This window comes from Anolis carolinensis, chromosome 1, assembly GCF_035594765.1.
Source record: "Anolis carolinensis isolate JA03-04 chromosome 1, rAnoCar3.1.pri, whole genome shotgun sequence".
Classification (NCBI taxonomy): Eukaryota; Metazoa; Chordata; class Lepidosauria; order Squamata; family Dactyloidae; genus Anolis; species Anolis carolinensis.
In genome coordinates, this window is record NC_085841.1 from 19,009,977 (window position 1) to 19,026,800 (window position 16,824).

The following is a 16,824-nucleotide window of genomic DNA, read 5'->3' on the forward strand; positions in this document are numbered from 1 at the left end:
AATTCCACACCAGTGGAGAGAGTAAGAAACACTGGGATGTTTTCGATGGAGGAAACACGTAAAATCTAGGATGAAATTGTCCCCTAATGAAAGCATTCCTTGGGTGCTGGGCCATAGTATTTGGAGAAGACATTGGCAGGATTTGGGCATAACCTGAAATTTCATGGAGGGCTTTTGGTTGCTCCCCAGCACTGTGAGTTATAGCTGTTTGTGGAGGTGGGAGCCTGTCTGTGGAAGTGGGCACCCCAGCCACATACACACATACATATTTTCACTTTTATTATGTGTATAGATATCAATCCCTGTAACAGCAAAGCTGCTTTTGACGTGGGGAGGGAGGGCTGTTATCATCCTGCAGAAGATGCTAGTGATTGCTAAATTAAATGTACATAAACCCCATACAAGGATGGAAAATTACCCGTCTTGGAAACAAAATATAAATATTTAGCAGTACATATTTATGAGAACAAATTAATAAAAGCCACTTTATCCTATGTAATGAATGGTGCTCTATTTTAGAACATCAGCCTCTATATTCTGGAACTGTATATTTATAGGATCATAGAGTAAGACAAGACTGGAACATCCATCCAGTCCAACCCCTTGCTGTGCACTGAAAGCATTCTAGCATCTGTTAAAAACCTCCAAAGAAGGAGACTCCACTAAATTCCAAGGTAGAGTATTCTGCCATTGAAGTGCTCTTCCCATTAGGAAATTTTTCCTACTGTGGAAGTGAGATGCAAGGAAAGCTGGGTATTATTATTATTATTATCGTATGACACAGCAAACAAGATAGATATGCTGGATTTCGTTTCACAAAATCACAAGTCGAAAACTTCCCAAGTGTTGGCAGATTGTAATTTTGTCAATGTCTATTGTTTCCAAATGCTGGCTGAGATCTTTTGGCACGGCACCCAATGTGCCGATCACCACCGGGACCACCTGTACTGGTTTCTGCCAGAGTCTTTGAAGTTCAATCTTGAGAGCTGAGTTTTTCCTGTTGTTTTTCGTCAATGCGACTGTCACCTGGGATGGCAACATCAATGATCCAAACCTTTTTCTTTTCCACATCTGTGATGTCTGGTGTGTTGTGTTCCAGAACTTTGTCAGTCTGGATTCGGAAGTCCCACAGTATCTTTGCATGCTCATTTTCCAATACTTTTGCAGGTTTGTGATCCCACCAGTTCTTTACTGCTGGGAGGTGGTACTTGAGGCATAAGTTCCAATGAATCATTTGGGCCACATAGTTGTGCCTCTGTAGTTTGTCTGCAATTTTCTTACAGCAGCTGAGGATATGATCAATAGTTTCATCATCTTCCTTGTACAGTCTGCATTTTGGGTCGTCAGCTGATTTTTCGATCTTGGCCTTAATTGCATTTGTTCTGATGGCTTGCTCCTGGGCTGCAAGGATCAAGCCTTCTGTTTCCTTCTTCAGGGTCCCATTCGTGAGCCATAGGCAGGTCTTCTCCTTATCAGCTTTTCCTTCAATTTTGTCAAGGAGCTTTCCATGCAATGTTTTGTTGTGCCAGCTGTCAGCTGTAGTTTGTAGTGTGGTTTTCTTGTACTGTTTTTTTGTTATTATTATTTTATCAGGTCTTGCCCTGACTGGCATGATTAAAAGGGGAAGACACTTTAGGACTGGTCCCACTTTATCCCCACTTCAGGGTTGTTCTATTTTATTTTGATTGTAAATTCTAAGGTAATTTTGTTAGAGTCCATCCGGACTGACTGAAAAGTCCCAGATCTTGCTCACGCTCTTTTAATTTTATACTGGGTTCAAATGAACCGATCCAAGGAGCTGGTGTAAAAAGTCTCTTGATTGTACTGGGAAGTCAATATATTCTGGGATAAACACAACATTGATGGATCTCTAAAATAAAATCGGAAAGAACAAGAACAGAATATCGGACTTTCTCGTCTTCTAAATCTTTCTGCATACACCCTAAAGTTGTGTGTGTGTCATAAGAATCAGGTCAGAATTTGCATGTTTTCCCTAATCACGGGGAGCTTACTTCTTTAAAACCCAACCAAAGCACATAAAAACTACACATCTGTGGCAGTTATAGCAACTTAATAATATCCCTGGACTCCCATCTGAGACAGCATGGATTATCGCACCAAGTGTCAAGGCAGTTTCAAATAACTTCTCCTCCAACTCTTCCTATTTTATTTATATCCTGTCTTTCCCTCCAAAACCGTGACTCAGTAGCACTGAACACGTGAATCAGAATGGCTGGAGCTTTTCTTTAACACATTCCTCGATGCCTTCTACATGTCCCACAACATTGCAGTGAAGAAATTACTGAACCATCTCTAGGGTCTAAAAACCAGAGAGGTGTTTTGTAGTATAGAGAAAGCAAAAATCAGGTCTGGATGCACAATTAGAGTAGCTTGTAATTGTTGTAAGAGTGATAAAAGCAAATGCTGACCGATGCCGTGTTCTTCATGTCATATTTCAGTTTTAAAATGACTGCTGGAATCTTAGGGATGTTATTACACCAACCTGCTGTTTGACTACCATTGCATTAATGTATATGATAGATACATTCCTGAGCACTGTTGACATTATACCTCTCTTCAATATCGCAACTGTGCTGATTTGCCATACCATGGTCCCACAATCATACTTCTGCATATCCTTGTAATCCAGTCTTTCTGCACTGTTTTGGGTTTTTTATTTTTAGCATACCACCGATTTCAGAATTATAAAAAACCCACACACACACACAAAGTGGATTTTACAGTTGAAACTCCTCAATTGTTTTAAGTTGGATAATGAAGGGCACGCGTGCCACGTTTGGTCCAGATCCATCAAGCCATGGAAGAGCTTTTGTAGTACAAACAAACCAACACACATACATATATTTTGTTTGTACTACAAAAACTCCTCTGTGGCTTGATGGATCTGGACCAAATGTGGTACGTATGCCCTTCATTATCCAACTTAAAACAGATGAGGAGTTTCAGCTGTAAAATCCACTTTATTTTGGGGGTCCAAACAGTTTTTAAAAATGATATGGTAGTACAGTAGAGTCTCACTTATCCAACACTCGCTTATCCAACATTCTGGATTATCCAACGCATTTTTGTAGTCAATGTTTTCAATATATCATGATATTTTGGTGCTAAATTCGTAAATACAGTAATTACTACATAGCATTACTGTGTATTGAACTACTTTTTCTGTCAATTTTGTTGTATAACATGATGTTTTGGTGCTTAATTTGTAAAATCATAACCTAATTTGATGTTTAATAGGCTTCTCCTTAATCTCTCCTCATTATCCAAGATATTCGCTTATCCAACGTTCTGCCGGCCCGTTTATGTTGGATAAGTGAGACTCTACTGTATGTGTGTATATGCTCAGATGCAAACACAAGAGGGCAGTATATAGATAGGATTGGCTACTGCTAGACCAAATATCTGTGCCACAAGGTTTGTAACACAGCCCTGAAGGCCAGAGTCGTCCACCCCATAAAGCAGTGAGTAAATCAGTGAAGATTTGTATTTTGGACAGTGTACCTTGCTCTGAGGCTGAAAGTCTGTGAGGGAGGGAAGAAAGAAAAAGATAGGAAGGCGAAAGAAGCGAAAGAAAGCATCCAACTTTCCAACTAAATGGATATAGCTATAGGGAGGAGGAAGAGGAGAAGAATCCTGCTTCCTAATGTCACATTACGACTGGCATGAAGAAATGGAAGACACCCATCACACAAAGAAGCTGATAGAAATGTTGCAGGAGTGGGAGCTATTGATAGGAGTCACAGGAGGAATGAACACAGCATTGTGTGATAGGACTGTCATAGTACAGCCCAGAGTGGCGGTCCAGCACCAATGCCAGTCTGCTTGTCTTGTGTGATACTCTCTAGATTCGTGACACTTTTGTGTAGAAATTAAGCAGTATGCCCATCTCTTCCCAGCTGAAGGATTTAAACATCATGACTAAAGCTGATGGGAGTTCGGATACAGAACATCTGGAAGGCTGCCACTTTTTCTGTTAAGTCAGGAGAACGGGCTTGGATTGAGATACAAGGCTTGTAGATATGACGTTTGATATTAAAATGTCCTTTAACCTTTTCCCCAATGCCAAAACCACAAGGGCAGTTGGGTTGCAATTCCCATTATCCCCAGTTCGCAAGGTGGATAATAAAAAGTGATGGGAGTTGTCATTCAGTAGCATCTGGGGGCCCAAACTGGGTACTAAAACTGAAGATCACCAACCACTATTGTTAAAAAGTTATAATTCACCCTCTGTCTCCATGGATTGTCCATTCATATGATATAGTACAATAGATTATACAATACGAATAGTATAATATACTGGTAGTGAGATATATCATATAGTACAATATAATAATGATATAATAATATGATAATGTACATTACATATAGTATTACTAGTAATATTGCAGTATAATGTGTTATTTTTGATGTAGATGTGGATTTGTTTTTGGGATTTGGGGGTTTGGTTATTTTTGTCTTTGTTCAGCTTCTCACAGCATTGAATGTTTGCAGATATCTGTTGTAAACCACCTGAGTCCCCTCGGGGAGATAGGGCAGGATATAAATAAAGTTTTATTTATTATTATTAGTAGCTTGGGTACCCGGCGTTGCCCGGGTTATTAGAAGAAGTAATTGTTTGGTTTTGGATGTTTGGTAATATCAGTTTGGTAATGTGTAATGCTATTTATTTGAAAATGGTTAATCTTCCCTTTTGTTTTTTTATGAATGGTCCTATTAGAAAATGCATAAGGATGCAAGTAAACTACAATTTCCAAAAATTGTGGGTCAATCACCCCCAAACCCGACCAATTTTTAAAGTTGGGCATGTTGGGTGTGTGCCAAGATTAGTAGTCAGTTGAGTTCAGTGCTCTCTGGATGCAGGGTGAATTATAAGTCCTGGGTACCAAGGTCAGTCCTCCCCCCCCCCAAAAAAACAAAAAAAAAACAAAAAAAAAACACTCCTCCAGTATGTTATCTTGGTCACCAGGGTTCTGTGTGTCAAATTTGGTCCAGTTCAGTTATTTGTGGGGGTCATAGTGTTCTGCGAAAGCAGGTGAAGGTACTGCATATCCCATTATCTTTGGTCCATCCCCCGCCAATCTGCACCAGGACATAAATTGGGTCATAGAGTGTTTGCGTGCCAAGTGTGGTCCAGGTCCATCATTCATGGGGGTCGCAATGGTCTGTGAGAGCCAAATCAGGTGAAAGTACAGCAAATCCCATCATCCATGGTCCATCCTCCTCCAAACTTCACCAGGACATATAGTGGGTCATGGGGAGGGGTCTGTGTGCCAAGTTTGGTCCAGGTCTATCATTCATGGGGGTCACAGTGGTCTCTGTAAGTGAGTGAAGGTACTGCAAGTCCCATCATCCGTGGCAATTTTGGTCCAGATCCATTGTTGTTTCGGTTCACAGTGCGCTCTGGATGTAGGTGAACTACCACTCCTATAAATCATGGTGAATTTCCCCCCAAACCTGGTCATGGGGTTCTGTGTGCCAAATGTGGTCCAGCCCATTGTCGGTGGGGGTCACAGTGCTGTATCTTGATGCAGGGTGAGCTACAACTTCTGTCCGGTTGAGTCAGTCCCCTAACCATCTCCAGTCTGTTCAGTTGCTGATCAATTCCTCTGTTTGCTGTGTGTCATAGGAAAGCGTAGGTAGGAAAGGGTTGAGAGGCAATGGGCAGGGTCATGCAAATTCCACACCAATGGAGAGAGAAAGGAACAATGGGATGTGGCGCTCACTGTAACCTGCAATGTCACTGGAGGAAAGGACATTGGTGTCTCCTGCTTAGTGGGAACTCTTTGTGAAGGCCGGAGGCTGTCTGTGTAAGTGGACACCTCCACCACATACACACATACACATTTTCACTTTTATTATGTGTATAGAAGATTATTATTTTATGTTTTGGGTGAGAAAGTATAGATCTTGCTTTTGCACACATAGTCACCCAACATTGAATGAGCATTTCTGTATGAATTGAATTTCCAGATTGTTTGAGTTTGGAGCCCTCTACCTGACCTCGCTGTTTTATTAAATCATTCCAATTTGGGTTATAACAGGTAGGCTAACTTGAGTTGGGGCCCCATCCATGTTTCTTTGAATAAGATTTTGCTGCACTGTGAATTCTTGCTGCAGTTGGCTACCCGCCCTTCCCATTAAAAAAAATCGCCACCAACAGCGTTTCTTCAGGCTAGACATAAATTCATTGTTTTCTATTCCTGATAATAATAATAATTATAAAAGAATGTACACACCACAATGTATAGTTTTAACAGTCATCACCACTGTTTTAAGAGCTTGTCCTAATGTTAAATGTATAGCTGGGATAATCAGCAGGGAGGGACACAAGGATGTGACCTCAGGATTGCATAATTGGGAAGCTTAAGATTAGATATGCTTGGATTTGAAATTAACATTATAGCATGTGATAGACCTACTTCAGAGAACACCAGACTCCCATAGCTGCCTTCCTGCCTTCATTTTAGAGGACTGTTGTTCTTAACTCACCAAGGTATGGAAGCTGCAAGAGACATAGCACAGCTAGGGTAAGTTTAAATTTATCTCCGTGTTTCATAGATCTTGTTTATGTACTTTAGAATTAACATCATTTAAATTTCATTCTATATATTCTAGGTCATGAATTAGCACTGTGCTGCCAAGATAATTCTGTAAGAGTGGGATTTGTATTTTGAGGCATCGGCAAATATGCACCACAACCATATACGTATATACTCTGAAGTAAATCCCATTGAGTTGAAACAGATTTACTCACAGCCCAGATAAGTGAGCATAGGACTGCAATCACAATTGTATCCACATTTATCCAGAATTTAAGTCCCTGGATATAGTAAAAATAGGGTTTACTTCTGAGTCGATATGTCTAGGATTGCTTTATGCTTGTCTTTTTGTTTTATGCCTTTGATTATATATTGTATGTTGATGTGTTACAGTTATTGCAAAGTATAATAAAGCTAAATAGCAGAAAGGAAAAATACTGTTAGCCTAGTAAGAGATATGTAAAAATACAAAACTAATGTATCTTTTTTTTAATATTACTATATCATTAGAATCAATTGGAATTTTTCATACTTCATTAGTACAGTAATATGACTTTCCTTCCCTATCATTAACTCCCCCCCCCCCCCCCAAAGAAAAACCACTTCCAAGAACAGCAAAAAATAAATTTGTTGGATAGATCCTTATATAAACTCTTTCAGCAAGGGCTGCAAGAAAGCAAATGGTTATCTTGAATAATGTATACAAAAAACAGAGAAAAATCTATCTGTAATGTTTCCTTCCATGAGAATAATACTAATTTAATTCCATGGAATTTATGTTAAGCAGAAAGATGTGGGATTGTTCTTTTAGTGCCTTTTAATAATAACCCATAGTCAGTATAGCAAAGGCACAGTGCAGCCACAGTTAAACTTTAGAAATCTCATTGATTTAAATTGAGTAAGTTAACATTCTAAATACAGAAATTAAAATCAATGCCCTCAGGTTGCCACTGAACTTGAGTTACTACACATTGGTATGTTCAGTGTAGTAAAACTTTAATGCCAATATTACACTCCTGTGATTTTTCTCCCATCTCTGTACCATTTATAGCTTTCCAATTTGTATCCAGTTTATGTTCTAGGTTATTTTCTTTCTTTAAAATATTTTTAGTATATTAGATTAAATTAAGTTAAGCATGTTAGAGAGTCAGCACAGTGTTGTGGTTTGTGTGTTTGACTAGGGCCCCTTTCTACACTGCCATATAAAATCCAGATTATCTGCTTTGAACTGGATTGTATGGCAGTGTAGACTCATGTAATACAGTTCAAAGTGGATAATGTGGATTATCCGTTTTGATAGTCTGGATTATACAGCAGTGTAGGAGGGGCCTAGGACTCTGGAACCCCATTTACACCGTCATATAATGCAATTTGAGTTGGATTACGTATAATGGTGTAAACCAGTGTAAACCAGGTATGGGCAAACTCTGGCCCTCCATGTGTTTTGGACTACAACTCCCACAATTCCTAACAACTGGTAGTCTGTTAGGAATTGTGAGAATTGTAGTCTAAAACACCTGGAGGGCTGGAGTTTGCCCATGCCTGGTGTAGACTCATATAATACAGATAGAATTGCATTGAACTGGGTTATATGAATCTACACTGCTATATAATCCAGTTCAATACAGATAATCTGTATTTTGAAACTGGATTATATGGCAGTGTAGATGTGGCCTGAGAGATCAGGATTTTAATCTTCACTTGGACATGAGAAGCTGCTGGGTGACCTTTGGCAAATTACATTCTCTCAGCCCCAGAGAAAGGCAATGATAACTCCCCTTCAACCAATTATTTTTGCTAAGAAAACCCTGTGATAGGTTCATTTTAGGGTCGGCATAACATGAAAATAACAGGATGGTCCACATATCCACAAAGGATATGTCCCAACCCCCCACCTCATCCCTGGATACTGAAAATGTGGGTAATAATGGTTTATTTTATTTTATTTTTTACTTTATACCTAGGTTAGAGTGTATACCATTGAATCACACTGGAGGACCTAGGAGAATTTACCCTATAGAACTCAGTGCTATGGAATCACAGGAGTTGTAACTTTATAGGGTCTTATGCATCCTCTGCCAAAGAGTGCTGGTGCCTCTCCAAACTACAACTCCCAAAATTCCATAGCATTAAGTCACGAGGACTGTAAATACAATAAATAAACAAAAAATGCTCTATGGTGAATATGGTGTCTGGCCAGGATAAATGCAGGACAAGATCATAGAACTACAGAATCATAGAACTGTCTAATTGTTTTCCTGCAATCCTGGGTGCATCTACACTGTACAATTAATGCAGTTTAGGACCATTTTAACTCCCCTGGCTCAATGTTATGGAATCCTGAAAGTTGTAGTTTGGTGAGGCACCTTGTCAAATTCCAACTCCCATGATTCCATAACATTGATCCAGTCAGTTAAAGTGGTGTCAAATTGCATTAATTATACAGTGTAGATGCATTCCTTGATAAAAGTATGACTGTGATAGTTAAGCTTCCCAAGAAGAATAAGGAAAAAATAAATTGTTGAAGGCTTTCATGGCTGGAATCACTGGGTTGCTGTGAGTTTTCTGGGCTATATGGCCATGTTCCAGAAGTATTGTCTCCTGACGTTTCACCCACATCTATGGCAGGCTTCTTCAGAGGTACCATAGATATGGACGAAACATCAGGAGATAATGCTTCTGGAACATGACCATACAGCCCGGAAAACTCACAGCAACCCAAAAAATACAGTGCAGACTATTGAACTCATTTTAATTTTTTTCTAGGCTTTGGCATAGCTGACAAAAAGTAGACAAATAAGCCCATTATATTTTTTCTTCCATTGAAAATAGGAGCTGGGTCATCTGATTCATCCTTTAAACTCACATGTTTAGATTCTTCAGAACCATGAGATGGGTTTTTACTCCCCTGAATAATAAAGGACAGATGATCAACTGGACTTGACAACATCCAAGTATGGATTCAAACAGAAAAGAAGGTAAATATACATTTTTTTTCCAACAGAGGTTAAACATTGGTAGCATTGCCAGAATTAAAAACCATGTACATTCAATGGCTGTGTAGAAGATGTTGTACTGGGAGTTGTAGTTTGGTGAAAACCAACACCTTGTTACCTGGTTGCTGAAATTCCCTATTCTACTCTGCCACTAGAAATATAGGAGTTTGGCATCTTTAATTCTGGCAATCCTAAATGGGTTCCTAATGTCTTGATCCTCAGCATTCGTGGCCTACATTTTGGAGGAAATCTACTGCAATTGACATTGGCTGCCCTTTCCTTTAGGGAACTGCAGTGAGAAAGACTTTTAAATGCTTAGTGCTGCTTATGTTGGCTAGATTTCTGTATCTAATTAGGTAACTTTCATGCAGGATATAAATAGCTACTCAATTAGAATGAGGCCTAGATGTTCATTATGGTGTGAAGTGTGAAAGTGTTTTAAGTGAGTCTTGGATTAGGATACTAGGAGAGCAGGGTTCGAATGCCATCTCAGCTATAGAAACTCACTAAGTGACCTTGGGCAAGTCGCACTCTCTCATCCTCATCCGAAAGTGAAAGTAAAACCTCTCTGAACCACTCATGCCTATAAAACCCCATGATAGGGTTGCTTTAGGGCAGTGGTTCTTAACCTCCTAATGCCGCGACCCCTTAATACAGTTTCTCATGTTGTGGTGACCCCAACCATAACATTATTTTTGTTGCTACAGTAGAGTCCCGGTTATCCAACATAAACGGGCGGGCCCAATGTTGGATAACTGAAATTGACGGATAATACGGAGGCCCTATGCATGGAGGGAGGCAGGCTCAGAAGGAAGCTTTAATGGAAAATTTCTTCTCCCCTCCCCCCCGGCGCCTTTCTTGTTTACCTTACAGGAGCTCAAAGGCTCCCACCAGCTGTTTCTAGGGGCGGGCAGCGAGGCGGGCTCCATGTGGAAAAGGGCCCGGAGCCGCCATGCGCATGGCTGCCTCTGACGCGGCGTCTGTCTCCCCCTCCGCCTCCTCCTTCGCATCTTCCTGGGGAGGAAGAGGGAGAAAAAAGATCTTTTCTCAAACTCCCTGCCGAGGGAGAAAAAAGCTCTTCTTTCGAGCTCCCTTCCTGCCAAGGGAAAGAAAAGCTCTCCTCCTCCTCCTCCCCCTCTTCTCTTGAGCTCTCTCTCTCCCTTCGGCTGCTTGAGAGAGCTCAAGAGAAGAGGGGGAGGAGGGGGAGGAGAGCTTTTTTCTCCCTCGGCAGGGAGTTTGAGAAAAGATCTTTTTTCTCCCTCTTCCTCCCCAGGAAGATGCGAAGGAGGAGGCGGAGGGGGAGACAGACGCCGCGTCAGAGGCAGCCATGCGCATGGCGGCTCCGGGCCCTTTTCCACACGGAGCCCGCCTCGCTGCCCGCCCCTAGAAACAGCTGGTGGGAGCCTTTGAGCTCCTGTAAGGTAAACAAGGAAGGCGCCGGGGGGGGGGGGGGGAGAAATTTTCCATTAAAGCTTCCTTCTGAGCCTGCCTCTCTCCAGGCACCCTCCTGTGGCTTCAGTTTCAAAGGTTTCTCAAATGGCGCCTTTCAAGTTTGGCCCTCCCCTCTGCACCCTCCTCCATGCATGGGCGCAAAAGTTCCTTCCCTCCTTGCCACGCTCCCCCCCCCCCCCCCGGGCAGTGCGTCGGATAATACGGTGTGTCGGATAAACGGAAGTCGGATAACCGGGACTCTACTGTACTTCATAACTGTCGTTTTGCTACTGTTATGAATTGTAATGTAAATATCTGATATGCAGGATGGATTTTCATTTACTGGACCAAATTTGGCACAAATACCTGATACGGCCAAATTTGAATACTGGTGGGGTTGGGGGGAGGGAATGATTTTGTCATTTGGGATTTGTAGTTGCTGGGATTTATAGTTCACCTACAATCAAAGAGCATTCTGAACTTCACCAATGATGGAACTGAAACAAACTTGACACACAGAACTCCCATGACCAACAGGAAATATTGGAATGGTTTGGTGGGCATTGACCTTGAATGTGGGAGATGTAGTTCACCTAAATCCCGAGACCACTAGGGACTCAAACAATGATGGATCTGGACCAAACTTGGCACAAATACTCAATATGCCTAAATATGATAGCTGGTGGAGTTTTGGGGAAAATAGACCTTGGCATTTGGGAGTTGTAGTTGCTGAGATTTATTGTTCACCTACAATCAAAGAACCCTTTGGACCACACCGATAGAATTGGGCCAAGCTTCCCACACAAAATCCCCAAAACCAACAGAAAATACTGGTCTTTGGCGACCCCTCTGAACCCCCCTTGCGACCCCTCCAGGGGTCCCGACCCCCAGATTGAGAAACGCTGCCTTAGGGTATCCATAAGTCAGAAACTATTTGAAACCATATCACAAGCATGGAACACAGATATCTCTTAGTCTCATTTTGTACTTTAGTACTATTACTGCATTAAGCAGATGGCCATTATTTTAGCACTGGATTCTCCCCTGTATGAAACATTTTGTTTTAAAAGCCTGTTTAAAAATTAAAATACAGAGCAAAAACACTTTCCAGTAGGTCATTCCAGTCTACAGGCAGAATTATTCACAGATGCAGCTTCTGTTCTCTTTTGATATGTAAAGCAAAACGTATTTAATATATTTCTGTTACGCACCCGTTCAGAGTCTTGGTCCTAGTTTATGTACCCAATGTTGCCTTGGCTAGTTATTTTGTGGGTGTAATACAACTCTCATTATTCTCTTTTAATCCCCCGCAAACTTCATCAGTATTTTAAGTTGGACCATGATAGGCATGTGTACCAAGTTTGGTCCAGATCTATTGTGAGTGGAATACAGACAACTTTCTGGATGTGACTGGACTACAACTCCCATCATCAGTTTCCTCCTAACTTCATTATGGTCATAATGGTTACATGTGCCAAGTTTGGTCCAGATCCATCGTCAGTGGGATTCTCATGGCTCTTGAGATGTAAGTGGACTTCAACTCATATCATCCTCTGTCAATCACACTGAAACCCCTCAATAGTTTTAAGTTGGATCATGATGGGTATGAGTGCCATGTTTGGTCCAGATCCATTAGTGTGAGATTCATATGGCTCTCTGGATGTGAGTGGGTTACAACTCCCATCATTCTCTGTCAATCTTCCCCAAAACCCCATCAATTGTTTTAAGTTCATGATGAGTAAAATGTTCCAAGCTCAAACCATGTGATCCAAACTTGAACATTTTGACTTTCATATATTCAGCAGCCTCTCAGGTCATGACAGAGACAAGCAAAGCCAGATATGCTGATGTTCTTACGTCCTTCCTACCCCATCCCAGATCCCTTCCACACAGCTGAATAAAATCCCACATTATCTGCTTTGAACTGGAATATATGGCAGTGTAGACTCAGCTAATCCAGTCCAAAGTAGATCTTGTGGGATTTACTGCCTTGATAGTCTGGGTTATATGGCTGTGCAGAAGAGCCCCCAGTCTCCAAACCTTTTGGCCTCCCAATTACTCATAAATCCAGAAGCCATTTGGGGCCACCCTCCTCTCTCACCTTATTCCAAGGGTTTCTAGAATGAAAACAGGAAATTGCTCTTGTGCCTTTATTGGTTGTGTAGATGAGGGAATGTCTGTAGGTGTTGCTTGTTTCCTGGTTGCATGACAAGCAACATCTACGGTCATTGGTTCATCTATACTACCATCAAAGGTACAAAAGCAATCTCCTGTTTTTACTCTGGGAACCCAAGCTGTTTCAGGTAGAGATAAGGTTTTCTAAAAGTCTTCCCTACCTGAAAGAGCTTGGGTTGCCAGAGTGAACATAGCAGATTTCTCTGATGCAGAAGAGTGAAAGGAAACTAGAAAAATAAGACTTGTTTTGGCTTAAAACCACACTCTCGTTGGCTTAAAACAACTCCCCATTCTTTCAAGGTTTTGGGAGGCACGACTAACCAATGTAATGCCCCCAAATGGGGGAAGGTTTGCCATGGAGGTAAACTTCCAAGCTTATGGGAACCCTTCTGTGCCCTCAAGACACACACCTTGCCCTCTCCTGCTTTGTAAGATAGGTAAACTCAACAACAGCGTTGAGGCTACTCTCAAATCCCATTCGTAATGGTAAAGGGTCAGGGATGTATCTGAGAAAATCAAGGAGGCAAACTGAGGACATTGGCCACTATAAGGATTCAACCCCCCCTCCCCCAAATTACATTTTCCTTCAGTTCCCAGTTTTATTGCATTGTAACTTAAAACTTCAGTTGAACATTCACATGTAGAATTGAGGCATCTAAAGAAAAGTTTGTGGGGCGTTGTTAATTTTCGTTCATGGTAATATAAAAGTATACCTATGTACCAGAGCCCCAGGCCCTAGCCACAGCTGAAGCAGAAATTAATTTCAGGATGATTTAAATTAATTAATGTCCTCCAAGGAATGATAACTTCATTTGTATCACAGCAGGAGTTATACACAATGGACACCCAGTTCTCTCTATGTTATGTATTTTCTTGAGAGAGTGCGCATATTTAAACCATCAGTAATGGGCAAAAATGTTTAGGTGTTTACCTCATGCTCACTTTCACAGGCTGAACCTTTGAAGCAGCCACTAAATGTACCCAACATGGATGTGATATTACGTGGTTATTTTGTCTTTAGCACATAGCTAACATGAAGTGGTGTAGGTAGTGGAAAGCTTTGGATCCATATTGGAACTATGCAGAGTGAGTTGAGGCTCACCTTTTGCCCCATTACAGTTTTGATCCAGGCTGGGGGCTCTCCAGTAACTATTTGCTTGAAGAGGAAAACAATGGTTGGCAATTCCCATTAACATAACATTAATATAGCAGTATGTTGCGTTGCAATGCCCAGATAGGAGTGTAGGAGTATCTCAAGGAAACACAGAGCTTTCAAAGAAATAGCATTAATTAGTCAGTTCATGCTGAGACTGCCTTGGTTCTTGTCTGCACCCTGAGATCAATGTGACTATTCTGTTGTTCTCTAGGTCTTCTAAATCACAATTCCTATAATCCCCAAACTGCCTGGCCTGAGTTGTTATCCAGTATTCCCAAAGGGTCTTAGCTTGAGGATGTCTTCTGAAAACTATTTGTAGTTATATTATTATGTCTATAGAATGATGCATAGGGTGATAGTGTTGTTATGAAAACAAACAGTGTATATGATTCATACATTTGTTGGTCTAGATATTTAACAGAGTTATTAGGGTGGCAGCTTGTCATCAAGGGTATGTGACAGGAGGAACAAGTGATATATGCCAATGAAAAACCCTGAGGAATGTAACCCTAACTGTTTTAAACACTAAAGTTTTCTTTATTAACTGCATCTTTTGTATAATGATTAATTATATCACAGAGTGAGATAGGGAGAAAAAGAGATAAATATTTATGTATCTTAGCATACATTATAGATGAAGGCCAAAATCCTGTTGGTTCTTGTAAGTGGGTTTATGTGTACAGGAATTAACACTGCAGTTAATTGCATCTGTATTCAGTAGAGGATAGCTGTTACATTACTACATAGTAGAACTGGCAAAGTACCTGATGCACATTGGTGTGAAATGTACACTTGTGAATATTGCACACTGATGTGCATGGTGCACCAATGTGCATCAGAAGATCTTGCCAGTGCCCCATTGCACACCCTTGCAGTTGAGTTTCTTAGCACTCTGCAACATAACTAGATATACATAAAGATATTTAATGTAACAGGTCATATGGTATTCTGGCAGAACTTCTTTTTGACCCAAATGTTGAGATGTGTCAGGCTCTGAGTATGACTCAATGAATCAATCTGTAAAATCTAACATGAATCCCCACTCAACCTTGGAAACCCACCAGATGACCTTGGTCAAGTCATACTTAGTCAGCCACAGAGGGAAGTAATGATAAGTCCCCTTTGGGCAAATCTTGCCAAGAAAAACTCATTATCGACTAGCCTTGTGGTCACCATAAGTGACTTGAAGGCACACAGCAACAACAATTTGTACCAGTTGAAGATTTTGGGTTATTTTCAGATAAAAGTCCATATAAACATTACACAGCTACTGAATTCATACATTATTATGTATGATATATATCAGTGAAGAAGCCACTATTAGTTTCCTCTTCAAGCATGATGGTTTCAGCTGTAAGCTCCCATCTCTTGCCAAGATTGCACCATATTTTATTACAGAGAATTCCTTCACTTGTGCAAAATCCGTACAGCCAAAAGCTGGCAGCTTCAAAGCCGATGTGGAACTACGTGTTCCAGAAAGAGACAGATTTGCATCTTAAGTGGACGGCAAATCATTATGCCCCCATTTTATATATAGTAAGCCTAATAAGTCCCGTTAATTGACTGAAGTTCTTTATTCCCACAGGAGAAACTGAAAGTGTGCCAGTGATTAATCCTGCAACACAGATTGCCCAGGTAACAATGAGCAGGATGCTGTGAAGAATCCCAGCCACTTTAAGAATTAGGCTTTGTAATAGGTCTCAGGAAAAGTCAGACCAAAAAGAATATCAAAAGAAAACCAGATAAATCAAAAATTCAGTGCCAAATGTGAATGCCATTAATGAACAAAGAAAACATATCAGATATTGGCAGTTTAGTAGTACATTCAGAGAATAATGTTAAAACTGAACTCATTAATGTAGGAGTAAAAAAATACCTCCTTCTTATGTAAACCAGAATCTTCATATAATAGTTTGAGACATGTGTACCTTAAGTTTTGAGTGAATGCAGGGTTTCTGATGTATATGTACAGAAATGCAGGATATGTGCCTGTATACGTATTGCAGTGTACATGGGATATGATTGCTATCCTAAGAAATATAGGAACGCATAAGACTACTTCGGCAACCCATGCTTTGATTTCAGAAATACCTTGGAAGAATCCTAGAGTAGATCTTAGGAATTGCTACAAACATCAAGATACTGGAACAACAGGATGCTGAGGCAACGACAACCAGGAAAACCCAGCAAACCCAAAGAGTTGTTTCAGAAGAACTCACACTTCTTTAGAAGAAGTTGCCAGATTCCTGAAATAAAGGCTGCATCTACACTGTAGAATTCATGCAGTTTGACACCACTTTATGCTATGGAATATTGGAAGCATACTGGATTTCCATAGCATTGAGCCCTGGCAGTTAAAGCAATGTCAAGATGCAATAATTCTATAGTTATCCCAAAGATCTGGAAGCATAAACTAATTTTTACAGGCAAACTCCAAATTATAAGCAGTTTTTAAAATGTTATATAGGTATATGATACTTTATAAAGAGGGAATCCCATTGGTTGC

General features: G+C 40.6%; 1 protein-coding gene across 5 annotated transcripts in view; it reads left to right on the forward strand.

Moving 5' to 3' along the window:
* The first annotated feature begins 5,247 nt into the window (after positions 1–5,247).
* arhgef33 (Rho guanine nucleotide exchange factor 33) overlaps positions 5,248–16,824 on the forward strand; it is a 37,001-nt gene continuing 25,424 nt past the window's right edge. Inside the window, exons 1-3 of one of the 5 annotated variants that reach the window (XM_062970608.1) lie at positions 5,248–6,548; positions 9,393–9,538; positions 15,904–15,953. In XM_062970608.1, the coding sequence (XP_062826678.1) occupies positions 9,517–9,538; positions 15,904–15,953 (72 nt within the window). In that variant the 5' untranslated portion in view covers positions 5,248–6,548; positions 9,393–9,516. Of the gene's footprint in view, positions 6,549–9,392; positions 9,539–15,903; positions 15,954–16,824 lie in introns of those variants that run through there. The other 4 variants (XM_008125957.3, XM_062970601.1, XM_016990708.2 and 1 more) reach the window with 4 other exon arrangements.